Below are 18,043 nucleotides of genomic sequence, written 5' to 3' on the forward strand. Positions count from 1 at the left end.
GTAGATGCTTTCTATCCAGACAGAATGTAATCTTCACAGCCCAAATTACTTTAACAATTTGTCTGTAGTCTGGTGATACAACGCGTGTCTTCTCTGAAAGTAGCAGAAGCCTCGGACACCTCGAGACTGTTGTTGCGTCACGTTACTGTTGGGATTTTTCAACATGTCTGTCTGGTCCATCCTGCTGTGGCTCGCATAGAGCATGTTGTTACTGTGATCTGATGGCCAATAGCTGAAGAGGTTCAAATAGTTTATTTATTTATTTTAAATTATTTATTATGGTTTATTTAATAGGGACAGAGACAATATACATAGATAGAATGACTGTCTGATGCATATCACAGTATTTATAGGGCTTTTGTAAAAGTAAGAGATGAAAATATTTAAAAAAATAAATAAAAATGGAAATGAAAAAGTAAAAAGTAAAAAAGAAAGTTAACCAAGTACATCAGCACAATATATACAATATAGCACAGAATAAAAGAATAATTTAGTTTTAGCTTTATACTGTTAGTAATGTTTCTGAGGTGTAATTAGGATTCATGCAGCATACACTTCTACACTTTAATTTCTGGCACACCCCTCTTCACTCTGCTTTACTAAAATCATCAGTTCAGGAACTTGTAATTTGGTTACATTGAGTTTTGGCCTGATAAAGATTTAATATCAAATCTCAGACACTCACTTAAAGTATAAAATAATGATACTAATCAGTCACACTCTTTCATTTCTTCCATATATTCCTGCGTCCAGCTGGCTCTCCAAACACAAGCCACACCTGTCCCCACCTGGATACATTTGCTTGAAATTTACAAATTATGCAAAACCTACTTTTGCTATATCTAGTCCATTCTCTTAACCCAAGAGGGACCGTGTGGATCTTAACATAAAAGACTCTCTGGAGTCTGAAAGGCAGTGATTATTCAAAAGAAGGCAAATGTCTAATTTCATTAAGATTTGTCTGCACATGCAGCTCTGCACCCAACAGATGATCCTGAGCATAACTTCACACAAAGCATTAGAGACTCACAGAGAATTGAGTTTTAGTCAAAGTGGATCCAGTAGAAATATTTTACTGTAGCAGCTGCAGGAAGTGTTGAGTTAGCTTGTAAAAAACAAGAACGTGATGTCTCCATTGTTACACTGGAGCTACAAAACTAACAATCATTTTCATTATTGATTAATCTCCCAATTATTTTCAAAAACCTCACTTAAATGTTAAGACCAACCAACAAATGTTTGACACTTTTGCTTAAAAACTAACTTTCATTCCTGTACTTCATACTGACCATTAGATCCCTTTATAATACCCTTATAATGTAAGTGATGGGGGGTCAAGTCCTCGTTTTGAGCCAAAATGTGTTTGAAGGTTTTTCTGAAGGTATTTGAGTTAGACAGCTATGTTAGGACAGTGTTTTCCTTTTCAACTGCAATGGAAGGAACAAAAAGGGGGGGTTTGGCATTAAAATGACTAACTTTGAAAGATATTGCCTTGATTTGACTCATTGGGACATCTGAAGCTTCATATTAGCTTCAAGTAAAATTGTACATACATTTCTGTATTGAAGGAGACTGTGCACTTTATCCTCCATCACTTACATTGTAAAAGCATTATGAAGGGATCTTCTAATGGCCAGTATGAACAGGAGGATGAATACAGGAAGAAACACACATGTCAGTGTTCATTTGGGCGCCTGACTGAGTTGGAAAAACGGTGAACCCTTCCTTTAAATAATTAGTCAAATATCAAGATTTCATTTTCTGTTTATCAATTAATCAACTAATCTTTGGAGCTCCTCTACTGAAAAATGAACATGGGAAGTTTTTTTTTTTAAATGGCGCTTTCTCTCAAGTTGCCTCTTTGTGTGTTTTGATACAACTGAGGAAAGGACATGGTCTGTTAAATCTGTAGTAGTTTATCCATGTGCTATTGCCTTTTCTTCTTTTATTATTGAACTAAATGAATCCAGCAGAGTGAAGGTATGCCAGACGTTTATCAGGCTCTGTACTGTCAAAGTTTTGTAGACATTTCTTTTTGTATCTCCAGCCATGAACCCAACTGTTCCCCAGCATGAAATCTAATTTGCGGCTCATTTTTATACACACACATGACTTGGCGATTCATTTCATGCTGCCTTTAGTTTCTTTTGTATGTTCCCAATCAAACAACAAGTGCTTTGTTTCCCAAAATCAAATTAATATTAATGATCTATCAATTGGTCATGTTTCCAACTGTGGATTTTCCTCTTTGAGCGTGTCTTTTAAAAAGTGATTTCAGCAGCGAACATGTTTGCTCAGCACGTCTATCAAAAGCTATTTTGTGTATTTTAACAAACACGTTGAGGATGTGACAAACTGTGACCTGCTTTTTAAAACATGACTGATTCATCCTCCAGTGCTCCATCTTAACCAGAGCAGTTCATGAGTAGTCTGCATCGTTATATTGGATATGAAGAGCAATATGCACCTACAAGGCAACGATCATTTAATTCACAGTTGCAACAGTGTCAGTGTAATTACATCTATTCTGATTTGACAACAGAGCCGAGGAGAGGAGATGGAGGGCGGTAATGAGAGAGAAGAAAGGGGAGAGATGTAGGTGTGGAGGAGAAGAAAAAGAGGAGCAGAGAAGATGGGAAGGAGGACATGCGTGGGAGTCCTGTGGCAGGTGTTTGAAGACGTTGAAAGCAGATGATGAGAAGAGGCTGTCACGTTTCCCTACGAGGTTTCCGGGCCTCCCTTCCCCGTGTCTCACTCGGCGTGTCCACACCTCCCCACCCATTCTTCTTCTCTGCCTCTATCCCTTCTGCCTCCGCCTGCGGTGTTTCAGCCAGAGTGACGCCTCAGCACTGCAGTGTAATCTCTGGCCCTCGAGCTGCCTAGTCTGAGCCAACCAATTGGACGTAGTGCTCAGAGCAGAGCAAGAAATGGCCCTCCACCGGCTGCTTTTCTGCTAAACAAAGCTCCTTCTCCCTCACCCACTCACCCCCTCCTCTCATCTGCCTGTTCATTAGAAACTACCAGCGCTCCCAAGAATACCTGCAGGTGCAGATTTGCCAGGTGTTGCCCTGACCATGTATCACAGACCAGCAGGGGCCAAACAGGAAACTGGAGCATCATCAATCATTACTTTCTGATTTATTTTATGCCTCAAATGCATTTTTTCCTGATAGATTAAACTCCAAAGTGCATTCTTGACATTTGGAAACAGTATATTTGACAAAATATGAGCAAATAAAGACTGTAAGGTGTGGTTGAAAGCTCTAAAGGTAAATAAGTGGACCTCTGAGGTTAGATTATTAATAAAAAACAGATTTCTCTTTAATTCTTGTACATTTGTTCTCTTCTTGTATGAGATTGATGTCTATGGGGGGTACAGGTGCGAGTGAATGAAAGGATGAACGTTTTGGTCACAGCAGCCATGATGGATGGATGACTAAACAAATGACAGCAGCAGATCACCTGTTGACTCGTTAATTAAATGCTTTTAAAGGGAGAATGAAACCTGCAGGGTGACACATTTCAGATCATATTTCAGGGGCAAAATGTAACTAAATATATACATCATTTCTTTTTTTTTCTTTTTTTTAACACAAAACAAATGCTCACACTTAAACTGTAAAGAAGAGCTTCATGTTTCCTGCTCACAGCACATGATGAGGCCACAAAGCCAACAAGGAATTATGGTGTCAATCTGCATAAAAATGGAGTATAAAAACACATTTATCCCTCGCTATCAGTACTAGGATTTTCTAGGAACATGCCCTGCATTTACGTGTGTGTGTGTGTGTGTGAGAGAGAGTGAGTGAGTGAGTGAGTGAGTGAGTGAGTGAGTGTGTGTTCATTATTATTAATAATACTGGAGCTCCTTTGCGACAAGCCCAGCCAGCCAGCAGTGGCCTCTCTGCCAATCTGCTCAGGTTTTGATAAACCACCTGGGAGTTCATGTGGAGCAAAAAAAAAAAAACCTCACCCTCTGTGTGACACAAATAAACGCGATGTGTGTGTGTGTTTGTGTGTGTGTGTGTGTGTGTGTGTGTGTGTGAGAGTGTGTGTTGGAGAGAGAGAGAGAGAGAGCGGGAGAGGGAGAGATGGGGGGAGAGAGAGAGAGGAGGCTGCTATTGTGTGAGAATGTGAATTAGGTCAAATGTTTGCTTGCAACAACGATTAACCATGCCCCTGTGAGGAAGAAAGCCTTGTGTGGAAGAGGCTCTGTCTTTATCCGTGCAACGCTGCCTCTGACACAAACACCGCCTGACATTATTTATCTAAAAAAAAAAAAAATGAATAAATAAATACATAATTAAAATAACAATAATTTCAAGTAATCGCATCCTTTTCCAGTAGCTATGGCAAAGTGATGGACCTTTAAACAGGCTGGCGAGCAACTATACAGATGCTGGAGGTTAAAGAGGAATCATCAGCAGCATGGTTTTTACACTGTAGGTCTAATATGTCCTCTTTTTTTTTTAAAGAGAGAGACAAAAAAACATAAAGAAATCCTCCATAAAGGGCTTGTATGTGGCTCATGATGGCACCCACTCAGCAGGCATCAATCACACACACTGGAGGTGACGGTTCGGATGCTGGCTATACTGGAGCTGCAGTGATGCTGCTGGTGACAACAGGTTAGAAACCACGACTCACACTGATGCCGGCTCATATAGAAAAAAACCAGGGTGTGAACAAGGGGGGTAATTTCTTTTCTTTTTTTTCTCTTTTTTTTTAAGGGTGGACATGCCCGCGCACAGGTGGAGGCTCATATATAGGCGTTGGAGACTCCCGTGGTCACAGAAAAACGACAGATTTCAAGCTGATGCAGTGTGCTTTTTTATATCATGGTTTTGTTTCATTAAGCCTATAGAGAGAGAGAAAGAGAGAGAGAGAGAGAAAGAGAAAGAGAGAGATCCCCCCTCCTCATCATCCACCACCACCACCTCCGCCTCCTTTTCTTCTCCTCTAATCATCAAAGCGTTTCCGATTCATTTCCAGATCAAAGTGAGGATGGTAAAGGATGTTGTGTCCCTGAGGTCAGCTGGCAACTTACACGACAAAGCCAGTCCCCCCCTCCACCCTTCTTTCTCTCTCTCTCTCTCCCCAACACCCCCTATTTATGAGGGGAGGGGGCTGCAAATGTTAACGGAAGGTCTAACGTTAATTATCTTTTATGCTTCGCAGTCGGCAGCGATATTACGCATGAAAACTGCGTAATTGGAGGGCTCCTGCGCCTTCCTCTCGTCAAATCACAATGAAGTTCTCTGATCAATCCCGTCAATTTCGTGCTTAAATCACAAAAAAGGCAATGCAGTAAGGCTTGAGGTGGGTTGCACACGTGTCTGTGTGTTAAATGTATGTATGACCAGTGGATGTGGAGCACAAAGAAGAGGAGGAGGGGAGGAAAAACAGGGTCGGCTATATTTCCTGCATGAATATATAAAAGGATGCTGGGTACCAACTGTGTGTGTGCAACTTATCAAGATGGATCTATAGGCACATATGAATGACCCCCCCCCCCCCCTCCCTCTCTCCCTCCAGCCTGTCACATAGCCACGGGCACAGAGCATTTGCGCTATAGCATCCCCTATACTCACTCAGCTCACAGATTTTGGGAGGTGCAGCGTCAACCCTGGTCGCTTCCTTCAGTTTCCACTCGGGCCAGTTGCTCCCTGCGAGCATAATCAATCACAGGCGATAACTTGGCTTTCTTGGGCTCCACAAAACAGGAATGCAGCATATTGCATGTGGCATCCTCTGGCTCCCGCTGACCCCCCTTGTGCGCCCTGTCCGTGCTCCTCTCTGCTCCCCAGCCAGAAGGGAGGCTGGGAAGTGTCTAAAACCTGCAGTTTCCTGCCGCCGCTGCTGCTGGATCTCCCGATATTATCTCCAAGTGCTAGGTTCTCCTCCACAGTCCCTCAAGCCCCCTCCATCTCTACTCGCATCCCCTCGGCTCAGCTACTGTGCTTCCATGTGACACAGGCAGAGCTGGAGACCCCCCCACCCCCAATTATAATTTTTTCTTTTGATTCTAGCGCCATCCATCGGAAGGGATGGGAAGTGCGGGGTTGTTTTTTTTAATCGTCTAATATAAATGAGCTTTAGGAGGATTTTATCAGTCATCCCCGCTGTGCATTTACAGTTTGGGTAATTCCAGATGCAGATAAGGGACATTTAGAGTCTATGGTATATTGTAATTTGGACATTCAGGGTCCAAATTAAGCCACCAGACTCTAGTTTTCTTGCGTAAAGTGTCGAGTTAAATGAGATAAACTGTTGAAACTGTTGTCATTGTGTCTTTTGAATGGCTACATGTTGGTTGTATGAGGCCAGAATTTGATATAGTAACACTGAGACCCTTTAAGATCCCTTAAAACCTGCAAGAAGAGTTAGTTAGAGCAACACAATCAACACTAATAACCCAGTATGACCCATTGTTATACGATTACGAATTTTGAATGAAAGTTAATCTAAGTACACTTGAACTATGAGGCTTTAAGTAATACATTATTTCTGACACGCTGTCTTATTTGTCTATGACCCAGTTTGAGCCTATATTTTTGTAAGAGATAGTTAAATAAAAGTGGGCCAGCAATGTATTTTTCTTTGGTGTAGCATCTTTTAACCTTGCCACTCAACTCATACCTCCACCACTACCACCACCTACTGGAGTCTTCATAGCATTGTGGAAGAATAACCACCTATCAGGGTGGAGGAGACAGTGTTGCTGTATGAGAGTCGATCCATGCCACAGAGAGGGAAGTAGAGGCATCCAGAAGACATACAGCAGGTGTTTTAAAGGATTATGGTAGAAACTGTCTCATCCAAACAAAACAAAACAGGTTACAGGAAAATGTGAAAATATAGTTCACAATTAAATCTCAAAATAACTCCTGGCACCTTAAGGCTGTGCAACAACAACAATCATGTACGTTTACTGTATGTCTTATTGTGCAAGGTGTCTAAAACAAAATAGATAGTCACATCAGTTTGGTGCTGTCAGGTTGCTGAATGTTTGGGGAATCATGAAAATGAAAATGCAGCAAAGTCATATAAATGTCTTGTTTGTTTCACTTCTATTATTTAGTTTTCATGTTCTGTGGACGTATTTAGGAGAATGAGCCTTTTCCCTCTAAACTTTATTTAACAGTAACAAATTCTGATTGGTTTGTTTGTAGTCTTGGTTTGTGGAAGCAGTAACATTGTGAGAATGTGTGAGTCTTACATTTCTGACACTATCACAGTTTTACTTCAAAATGTCTTTGGTCGCCAAAGCTCCAAATCTTTGGTCGGTGGATGACTTTCTGTTTGGATTGACTACTTTAAATTTTACCACATTTCTCTCATGATTGTCAACTTTCGTCTCAGTTAAAATGTGTCCTGTGTTCTACAAAAAATTAATGTGATTTAATTGTAAGACATTAACCAGTTGGGGCAGTATCAGAGTTTAAGGTCTGAGCACCTCGGCAGCTTACTGGTTAAAACAAATAACATAACTGCAGTTTGTGGTCTGATTCCAGCAGCTATTCTTTGTTGCTTGTTGCTCACATCGTTCTTTCTCCTCATTTCCTGTCATCTCTCTACTGTTGCTTTAATAAAGGCATAAAACACCCCACAAAAAAAAAGAAAGAGAAGAAAGCAGCACTCTAGTATCACCTGAACAGTAGCTGAAACTTCTGAAGAGAAACTTACAGAGTTTGTCCGCAAATACTCACATTTAGGCTACAGAGTATCTCTATGCTGCTCCACAGTGACAAATATCCAGCGTGAACTCAATATGATGTCGACGCTGACATTTTTTCTGCTGTAATCTCAGTAAAGCTATCTCTTCGAGTGTTGCCATGGTTTCTGTTCATGTTGTGCAAAAGCAAAGGTTCACAACAAAGACATTATGGCCTTGGCCAGGGATGATAAGGCCCCTAATCTGCCACCAGCTGGATATACTCTGGTTTACACAAAGTACGCAAGTATGTGAAAGATGAAGTCGGTGTTGCAGCTGTTAAATATGTGAAGATGTTGGTAAAAAAGCAAATATATGCAACCTTACTGAGCATCACAGATGTGTCATTTAAAAAAAAAAAGCATCCTGTGGCTGATTTTGTCCTTCAGGGTTTCCCTCTCAGCTGCTGTGTGGCACTAATCGCCCCTCATACAGCCTCCCCTCCCCCTTCTCTGTAGTTTTCGCACAGGGACTAAGTGTTTTCCTCATGAGGTAAAGTGCACTGAGCGTTTCCCACACGTCTGGCAATGGATCTGAAGCTTTGCAGGTTGGCCCTTGTGTTGGAGTAGTTTTACAAATCCAGTCACTGCATTGCTGTTATTCACATCATCAGACTCAGCGGGAGCAGACAGGAAAACATGGGGTGCTGCTCTGCACGATGCATGCTGATCCTCCTGTGCTGCCTGCAGTTGGTAAGATGTTTTTCTCTCTCACACATGATGCTTCGACAAAAACACAGATCCGCTTACACACCAGGCCACCTCCTCTGTTCGCCCTCTGAGGAGATGATACTTGGTAGAAACTTATACTCATTAAAACCACTTAAATATACTCCTTAAATCTACATGATCAATGAGTCAAATGGTTGAAATGACTTGTAGATTATTATGAAAAGAAAAGCTCCATTTGTTGTTGTTTTTAATGCTTCACCTTTCATATTTTTCTGAAGATGTAAAATCTTAAAAATTATGAATCACATGCATTGAAATCCAAAATCAGTTTAAATACACCAAAAACAGATGATTTGATGACCTTCTGTTCTCATTGTCATTGTTAATTGAGCTTTCTTTCTAACTTTCTACTAAAAATTAGAGCTTAAATTGTTAGTAGATTAACTGATTAATAGATTAGTTTAAGGACAGAACAAACATCAGCAACAGTTTTAATAATTTAATCAAAACTGTAATCATTTCATTTAAGTTTAAGTCATTTTTGAAGCAAAAATACCCCCAAATTCACTTGTTCCAGCTTCTCAAAAGCAAATATTTTCAGGTTTTCTTGGTCTTAGGTTTTAATAAATTGAATATCTTTGAGTTTTGGACGTTGATCAGACAAAACAAAAGCAGTCTGAAGGTGTCACTAAGAGCTGTTTACTACTTTATGACATTTTAAAGACCAAACATCTAATCTAATTCATCAGAAAAACAACCAGTAGACTGATTGATAATGAAAAGAATTGTTTTATATGTTTGTTTTTTGTGTGAACTATCTTCATAGTAAGCCTGTTATAGTGAGAGGTGTTGATGAAAGGCAACGGCCGCCCACAGCTAAGACCACCACAATGAAGGGCCTCTCTCACTTTGTCCTCCTCCTCTCTGTTTCCCACCCTGCCCCCCTCCCCCCTTCCCCCATCCTGCACCTTTCATGACTGACTGGGGCTCCGACCTCAGAGGACATAAACCCACATCTGTGCTTTGTCCCTCTTGTGGATCAGTTGCCTTGACAACTTATAAGGAAATAAATAATAAAGCAAAATGTTGTGTGTTGCACAAGCAGGAGATCTGCATGTATCAAGCAAGAGCAACACCAAGTGAATGTATTCTTGTAATTAAATCATCAAAAGACATCTGCAAATATCCTGTTTTATAAGATTAACAGTGAAAAATCCAAAGATATTCAGTTTACTATCATGTAAGACACAGAAAAGCTTCAAATTCTCACATATAGAGAAGCTGCAATCACTGAATATTTGTCTTTATTTGCTTTTAAAATCTGTGTCTTAACTCTGCTTCTGCTCCCGTCTGCACCCTCAGGTCACTGCGCTGGAGAGGCAGGTGTTCGACTTCCTCGGCTATCAGTGGGCGCCGATCATGATCAACTTCTTTCACATCATCATGGTCATCCTGGGCCTGTTTGGTACCATCCAGTACAGGTCATGTTATGTTGTTATGGTGAGGGAACCGTCCGATTTTCATTTTAAAGCTTGCAAACAGTTTGTGTTAAAGCATTAAATACTGACTGGTAAGTTTCACATAAAGGCTAATTTGCACATACACTAATTTACTTGTCCCTTTTTCCTTTGTGTTTAATTTAGTTTGTACATCTTGTGTTTAATAGTTTGTTATAGTTGTTCTGCTTAATTTGTGTGTTTTTTATATAAATTTAAATTATGTTTAATTATCTATGGCAGCTGGAGCCCAAAGTAAGATTTTCTCTGTGTTTTAAAACAATACAAATTTGATTTTATTTGAGTTAGATGTCAAGATTGACACCACTCTCTAAATATGAAAGTGACGGATTTGAAAGTGGTGTCAATAAATCTTCTCAGAGACAAATAAGAGTATTTCCAAATTTCAAACTATTTTTCATCACAGGTTTTGGTGTTGGTCGAGTTTTTAGCAGTTCAACTAAAGAGTGATTTTCTTTTCTTTTTGGTTGAATTTCCTTTTTGGATTGTTTCATGTGAAGGGTTAGTGGTCTGAAATGGAAAACACAAGCTACATTTAGATACAATTAAACATAATTTTGTGTCACAGAAACACATTTCTTTCTTTCTTTCTTTTCTCTTTAGATTAGACTCAACTTTTCATTGCACAAGTGGAAAATAGGGCAAAAAAGACCAAAACATTTACAGGCATGTAAAGAATATTGGGCGGTATAAATATGTATATAATGTACATTTAAATACGTTTACATATAATTATACACATCACAAAGAAAAAACATATTATGGGTTCGGACGGATTTGTGCAATAGAATATATTTATTTTTGTCATGACACCTCTGATTTATTTTGGGATTATACAGACGAGGACATTAGTAAGAAAAGAGAGGAGCTCCGTGCAGCACTATGACCACATTAAAGCATTGTTAGTTTCCTTCATGTCGATCACGGCGTTGTGTTTCTGTCGTCTCAGTACCTGCTGTGGACCATGTTGTGGGTCGGCTGGAATGTCTTTGTCAGCTGCCTCTACCTGGATTTGGGAGGGCTTTCAAAGGTAAGTCTAATGGTCACATTAAAGCGCCAGATAATTAGAGACCCGCACAGCTACAAACGCCTAAATACACAGCGTTCGTCTCTGTCCGTGTCACAAGCTCCTCTCAGGACCTTTGTGTAGTTACAGACATAAAAGTGCCTTTACAGTGTGGCTTCACTTTGTAGTTAAACATATTTAGTGTCATTAGCTGTTTATGTCTCCTCTCTGCACTGGAAAACACACTGAATAGATGATGAGTTAGTTATTATGATTATAATTAATTTATCTTTTATTTTTACATTCATGCTCCTTGTAAACTTTATATTCACCTTTTTTTTGTTAGTTTTGCTTCGCATTATCTACTTATCTCTTGTGGCTGTGGGTTTTTTGGGGGGGAATGATGTGTGAGTGGGTCGATAATTTAGAGCCCTTTTGTGTAGTTTGTTTTGTGTTGCGCCCCCTAGAAAAACAAGATGCTTCATCTCAAAGCACTATCATTTAAATACATTTTGTGTAGTATTAACATTAAAATTATAATGATGATGACAGAGAAGACTCTTTCTTAAGTAATTCATTTATTATTCGATTAGCTGATGAATCCTTTTAACTTTTCTGAATTGAATTACGTCTTAAGTCAATCGTAAAATAAGAATATAGAATATTTGTTGAATTCATCTCCACAAATACATTTTTGTAAACATTATAAATCAATTCAATCAATCAATCAATAGATTTGTATGTATATAGCACCAAATCTTAACAAAAGTTATCTCAAGGCACTTTTCACATAGAGCAGGTCCAGACCTCTTACATTTTTATTGAAAGAGACCCAACGTCAAGCTTTAATTTCAATATTTTAAACACTTTTTCCACTGATGGTCAGACAGAATGTGTAGTTTTAAAACATCTTTGGGGTCCGATGACATCTGATGGGTGTTTTATGTTATTTTTTAACATTTTATACACAAATCACATAAATCAAACGATAGCTCAATCAATACTAAAAAAATAATCATAGGTTTTTGCCCCAGACAGGAAGGAAGGTGAATATTAAACCATATCAGGTTCACCTTGCTGTATGTCATCTTCCTCTCTGTACAGCACACAGTAAAATGATTTAGAAATAAACGTTGCCTTCACATCTCATCTGCCTGTTTTGTCACCGTCTGCAGGACAGCGACGTTCTCTCGCTGGGTGTGTCGTCACATCGCTCCTGGTGGAAGGACAACGGGCCGGGCTGTGAGAGCGACGGCCTTCCCTCCACTGGATGGCAGAACCAGCAAAACCCCGAGCTGACCACAGTGCTGAGCTGCTGGCTGGAATACCAATACATAGAAATCCTGCACTGCATCGTCCAGCTGCTCATATCAGTGAGTGCACTCTCTGTGTCTGTGTGGGGCGTTACGAAAAAACTCACTCATCACATTAACTGTAGAGCTCCGATGACGAGCCGGTTATTACAACAGCTGAAAATTTACTGTTTTAATAATCAAAAAGAATTTAATAAAAAAATAACAAACATTGAGTTACTGCAGCATCCTAAACATGTCATACATGATAGTAAACTGAGTATCTTTGGTTTTTGAACAGTTTATTAGAAAAAACAGGATTAAAAGCTTTAAAAAATAATGATAGGCATTTTCTTCATTTTCTGACATTTTATAGGCAAAACAATTAATTGATTAATTGAGAAAATAATTGAGAGATTAATGGATGATGACAATAATCTTTAGTTGCAGCCCTCATTAGTTTTGTGTGATACATGACTGTTTCAGTAATCACATTAACAAAATGAAATGGAAAGCACAATACAGAATATTGTTTTACAGGTTTTTACATTGTCTACACGCAGGTTACATGTATTGTAAATTGTGGATAATGTTTCATTGCTTTGACACAAAATACAGTTAGTGACCACATCAAAACTCTGTATATCTGGAGTCCAATTTTCTAATGTTTACTTACTTTTTAGAAACTATCAAATGTGTATTAATGTACATAATGTTACACAGAATTACTGAAAATCCGTTAAGTCTGCAGCTTTCTACATCTAAATGAAACATAAACATACGTAAACATAATTAGGCCGTACAACACTGAGCATCTCTTTTTTATTCTCTGATGATCACTGTGGAAGACTATTGAGGAAAGAGAGAACATAACAAGTATGTAAAGTAAGATGTGGATGAGAACAGGGTTGTCTTGCACTGCTGTAAATCTTCATCTGTAGCTGCTCTATAGAAAGTCGATATTAAGACATTAGTTTTCATTACTGGAGTTACTATAGGTTAAATAAATGTATGTATTTATGTAAACCTTAAACCATAAAGAAAATCTTTTTTTAGACGCCTTAAAAAACAATTCTTAAATTTCATTTTGTGCTGTAAAGTTGCACAAATCAATGAGTAATAGTATTATTCTTTTTATTGTAATGAAATCTTGGTTTAAATAGATACAAGCTACTTCAAATACAATAGTTTTAACAGTTATTGTAATTCTGCCGGTTGTTAGTGTTTAGTTTAGGTTTAGTTTATATTGAGTGACAAAATGTTCCCAGACTTAGATCTGAGGTGTGTCGTTTGCTTTGGTTGCATCAGTTTTGGATGTGACATTAACTGTTCGTCTGAGCTGTACGTTGGTAAAGAAAACTGAGTAAACTGTGTGAAGAGTTTTAAAAAGTAAAGAGGAATGTGTGTATCTAATTGTAAAAATTAAACTGTAGTATCAGTAAATGTGCATCTGCACACACAGGATGGAGCCGTTGCTTAGCAACAGCAACTATAAATTGGAAAACCCAAACTAGAACACTGAAGGATGGCATCACATTATCACACTGATATCTACTGTTAGTTAGTGTGTTACTGAGCCTCACAGCCATCAGTATTATTTACACGTTATCTATTGACACACTGTAGAGGTTTTTAAAGTGGGGGGCGGGCCTCCTCAGGGGGGGCTCAAACACTTTCAGGGGAGGCTCAGTGAATGGAAGTGAAAAAAATATGACATTAGTTATAACATCAGTAACTTAAATGTGTGTGTTTGGTTATATAGATGGTTCAGGGATACAGAGCTTTGGGGGAAATTGTGGTTTTTCCACTTTTAGAGTCAGAAACAAATAAATACCTTTAGACCTTTTTTTATGTATTTGATGTCTGAAATGATGTCAAACAGGAACAGGCTATTTTATTAGGCTTGGCTCAATTGTTGAGTGTTTATGGGATAAATAACATAATCATGACCTCATAGGTATCCAGGGTGAGGGGCGCCTTTTTAAAAGCTTTGTCTGAGAGGCGGCCCACAGTCTCAGACATACTGTATCTGCCAGTTTGCAGCAGGTGCTGAAGAAAATCTGGTTTTGATCATTACAAGCTTCTGCGTGATTTGTTTTTGTAAAGACGTCAATCAGTCTGACGTCAGTCAGCACACACTGAGTTTGTTTCACTTTGTGTTGTGTCTGTAGTTAGTTTTCTCATCACCCTCAGCATGTACGTGTTTAATGGAAACCACAGACTGTTTCATCATATCCTACAAAGGGTGACATGCCCTATTTTATGTAACATTAATATGAATTTGTACTTCAGTGAAATCAATACAGAAAATGACACCAACATTTTTTCAGGTTTACTGCTGTGTTTTAAAGTTTGGGTTGAAATATTCTAGTCAATGGTTATGCTACTGAAAAACACAGATTTAGTTTATTTCTTTTTGCACAAGTAAGCACTAATTCTCTGTGGGATCAACTGAATTCGCCATGAACTATTACATATACTATTACCTGCCTAATAATGCACCACGTTTTTATTTTTTTATCAGTGCACTTTCTGTTTTGAAATGTATTGATGTGAGTTTTCTCTCAGGACTCCTGCAGATCTGCAGATAGAAGATGCCCTCTTCACTGCAGACATTTTTACTTGTCACAGCAGGAAATGCACAGGTGTTACTAATAATATTAACAATGGATCCGGTCTATTAAAGTGTCCCAGTAGCCACGACAGTCATTATGTTATTACTTACTTGTGTGCTTCACCTACTGCGGCATGTCAAAATGAAACAAAATGAAAAGGCCTATTAAATATTCAATGCAGTCACTCTCAAGAGAATCTTTATGCATTTAAGTATGCTTTGTAATCAATAATGTACTTTTAAAAATTTAAAACACTTTTCACTGTATGCAATTCAGTTTTCTCCACATTTGTGTTAATCTCCACAGCTCCTGGGATTCGTTTATGCCTGCTACATCGTCAGCACTTCCTCAGATGAGGAGGACAGCTGTAAGTATGATCGATAATATCCACACACAGAGGAGAGCGCGTGAAGCCACAGATATCATTAATCTGCCAAATGTCATTTCACATTTGTTATGTAATAATCAACTATGAAAAATCATCATCACGTTTCCCCCAAGAACAAAGATTTGCATGTATTGCATCACCTTTGTTTTGTTTTGGACATCATGTTTATGTTCTTCTCCCACACATTTTAGTTAATTTCATTGGTGAATTTCATCATCCATCCAAACCCTCTCAGTTGCTCTTCTAGTATTAAAGATCTGCTGGTAAGGTGTACCTCTTATTCGCATCCATTTTAATCCATCTTATTTGTTCAGCATCTCATCTACAGCACAGTGTATGTTTCTATGTTTCTTTTTAGATTATAAATAATTAACCTCACGCAAAGAAAGTGGTTGAAAGAAGCCGAGAAGGAACCCAGCAGAAGATACAAGGACTCTGAAGACGCCGTCATCGGGTTATTGCTTCGGTCCGACCTCAGTGTGCCACACAGACTGTCCTGAGTCAGGAGGGGGAATTCCACTACAACACTGTTTAAAACATGTAGGCTACCTCGGTGTGTGTGTGTGAGAGTGTGTGTGTGAGAGTGTGTGTGTGAGAGTGTGTGTGTGTGTGTGTGAATGAGATGGAAACCACTAGACACTATTAAGCACTCAAGTTCAGCAGCTATCTTAAGGAAAGTTGTGATTTGAAAGATGTAAGTAAAGCTCTGTTTCTTTATGATGTTGTTTTTTTGTAAAATGCATAAATAATTAATGTGTGTCATTTCAGTTAGAAACAAAATGCCCTTACCAGCTTGTGTAGTGTATGATATTCAGTAAGTGGAATAAATACAGCTTATACTGGAGTGTTTCACAAATGTTTCACTATTTAATATTTAAAGACTAGAAAGTACTGATTCATCTATACTTTCTGCTGCTAGCTCCCTAAAAAAATATATACTTTTTTTGTTTCTATTTTCTTCTTTTATTTGAAGCAACAAAAAAAATTGGCTAAAAATACCAAAGTACAGCTAGGCTACAAATGAAAGACAACTCTTAAGGATCCCCCCCAGACATATAGCCAAAAATACTCTGAGCAATAGTTTGTGTCTAATGTAGGGTTTCCACAAAAAAAGAATTGAAGGGTTTAACATTGACTCTCCCTTGTTGCAAAATACAGAAATGTGCAAATATTTTTCATCCTAAGAGTTGAACTGCTGATCACAAGATGTCTCCTCCTTCACTGTAAAGTCCATTTTCAGTGTTTGTTCACAGCAGGCTTCTAGTTTTCACTTCTTATGTGTGTAAGTTGAATATTTAACCACAGTTGGCCTCAAACCAGGTTGTGATGTAACAAATCATACACAAAGGCACATGTGTTAAAGTCAAATATATATTGTGCTTCTTGTTCCTACAGTTTGGACGTTTGAGCTTCACTGTGCAGAATAATGTACGTGCAGTTCGACACTAGAAGGCTGTTTTCACATTCATCTGCTGAAGAAGAAAAGTTTCTCTGTTTTGAGTTTACAGTGTGGGTCTATGAGCATGATTAATGACTCATAACTAGTTTGGTGCCAATTGTGCAACTTACACGAGTGTGGTATGTAAACTTGAAGCCTCCAGTGCACAAACACTGAGAATAGACTTTACAGATGAAGACGGAGACATCTTGTGTCCAGCAGTCAAGCTTTTAAAATGATACACACGCTATTTGCATATTCAGAGGCAGGAGAAAACGTCATTTTAAGGTTTTCTAATGTGGTGACTAAACATCTTTATTGTGGGAAAATCATCTCAAACACAGTTTATTATTCCAAACGTTATGTGTCCTAAAGCATCTCTGGAGAGGATCTTTTCTGTGAACTCAGAGAAACTTTCAGCTCTTAGTAGTGAAATGTGAAAACAGCCTTCTAGTGTCAAACTGCACATACATAAATAATAAGAAAAAAACATTTTTGAGCAGAGGGGGGACTTTAAGAAAAAAAAGGAACAGATTTCATAGTTGGCAGACCAGCCTTTGTGAATAGATGGAAAAATATAAATCAGTATTTTAAATCTATATTTGTGACATAAACACAGGCATATTTGGCCAACTAGAAGGTTTGAAATCAACATATTACTGCACACGTAGCCTTTTTATTTTTATTTTTTTTAAACAATTTTTCTATTATTCTATTATTTTTATTCTGTGAACAGCTTTATTGAAACAAGTAGACAAGTTTCCAGCACCTTGTGTCTACAAACACATTAGTGGGACTAAAGGTTGCAGTAAAGCAAAAAAAGTGAAGTAAATATCTTATAAAGCTTACAGTGTTTGTATGTTTTAACAGCTTTTTTATTTGTTCATTCAGATTTTGGACAAAATGTATTGATTGATAAGGAGAATCAGCTCTGAAAAGTTTGGCTTTCTGATTAAGAATATTGATTTCTGAATACAGAATTTGGTTCAAATAGAAAGTAAATGAATCAAACAGAACAGCAGACAGGTTTCTGTCATATTCAATGAATCCAAACGATACTTTTCTCCACAGTAATGTAAAGTAAGGGGTTGATATGATCAGTAATAAATTGTGACAATTGACTCCACATTTGTTTTGCATGACGGGCAAAATAAATGTACCAATGTTTCTTCTCCCCACAAACGGCACAACTAACATCAATGTCTGAGTTTCTGCATTAGATAAAAGCTCATTTTAAAAGAAATAAAAGACTTTGTTAGTTAGAAAAACATTTTATCCAGCAATAGCCGAACTGTTTCCTAACAAATATCTCCAACAAATGTGGACCAGTAAGGTAAGACGGATGGTTTGAGTGTCAAATAAGTTTAACATCAGAATCCTCTTTATGGGTCAAGTTAGCTTA

At 38.2% G+C, this 18,043-nt stretch overlaps 1 protein-coding gene across 1 annotated transcript; it reads left to right on the forward strand.

Annotated features, from left to right (window-relative positions):
• Positions 1-8,339: 8,339 nt before the first annotated feature.
• Positions 8,340-15,450, forward strand: nkain5 (sodium/potassium transporting ATPase interacting 5). The gene is made up of 6 exons (XM_062427418.1): positions 8,340-8,406; positions 9,748-9,885; positions 10,852-10,932; positions 12,084-12,281; positions 15,122-15,182; positions 15,395-15,450. The coding sequence occupies exons 1-6, from the start codon at positions 8,353-8,355 to the stop codon at positions 15,448-15,450; spliced, it is 588 nt and encodes a 195-aa protein (XP_062283402.1). The 5' UTR covers positions 8,340-8,352.
• Positions 15,451-18,043: the final 2,593 nt, after the last annotated feature.

The sequence above is a fragment of the Scomber scombrus genome, chromosome 10 (genome assembly GCF_963691925.1).
Source record: "Scomber scombrus chromosome 10, fScoSco1.1, whole genome shotgun sequence".
NCBI classification, from domain to species: domain Eukaryota; kingdom Metazoa; phylum Chordata; class Actinopteri; order Scombriformes; family Scombridae; genus Scomber; species Scomber scombrus.

Coding starts and splice junctions, on each gene's coding strand:
- nkain5 (XM_062427418.1), top strand. CDS start 8,353: ATGGGGTGCTGCTCTGCACGATGCATGCTGATCCTCCTGTGCTGCCTG. Junction 9,886..10,851: donor GGTCATGTTATGTTGTTATG/GTGAGGGAACCG, acceptor CTGTCGTCTCAG/TACCTGCTGTGGACCATGTT. Junction 12,282..15,121: donor TCGTCCAGCTGCTCATATCA/GTGAGTGCACTC, acceptor TAATCTCCACAG/CTCCTGGGATTCGTTTATGC.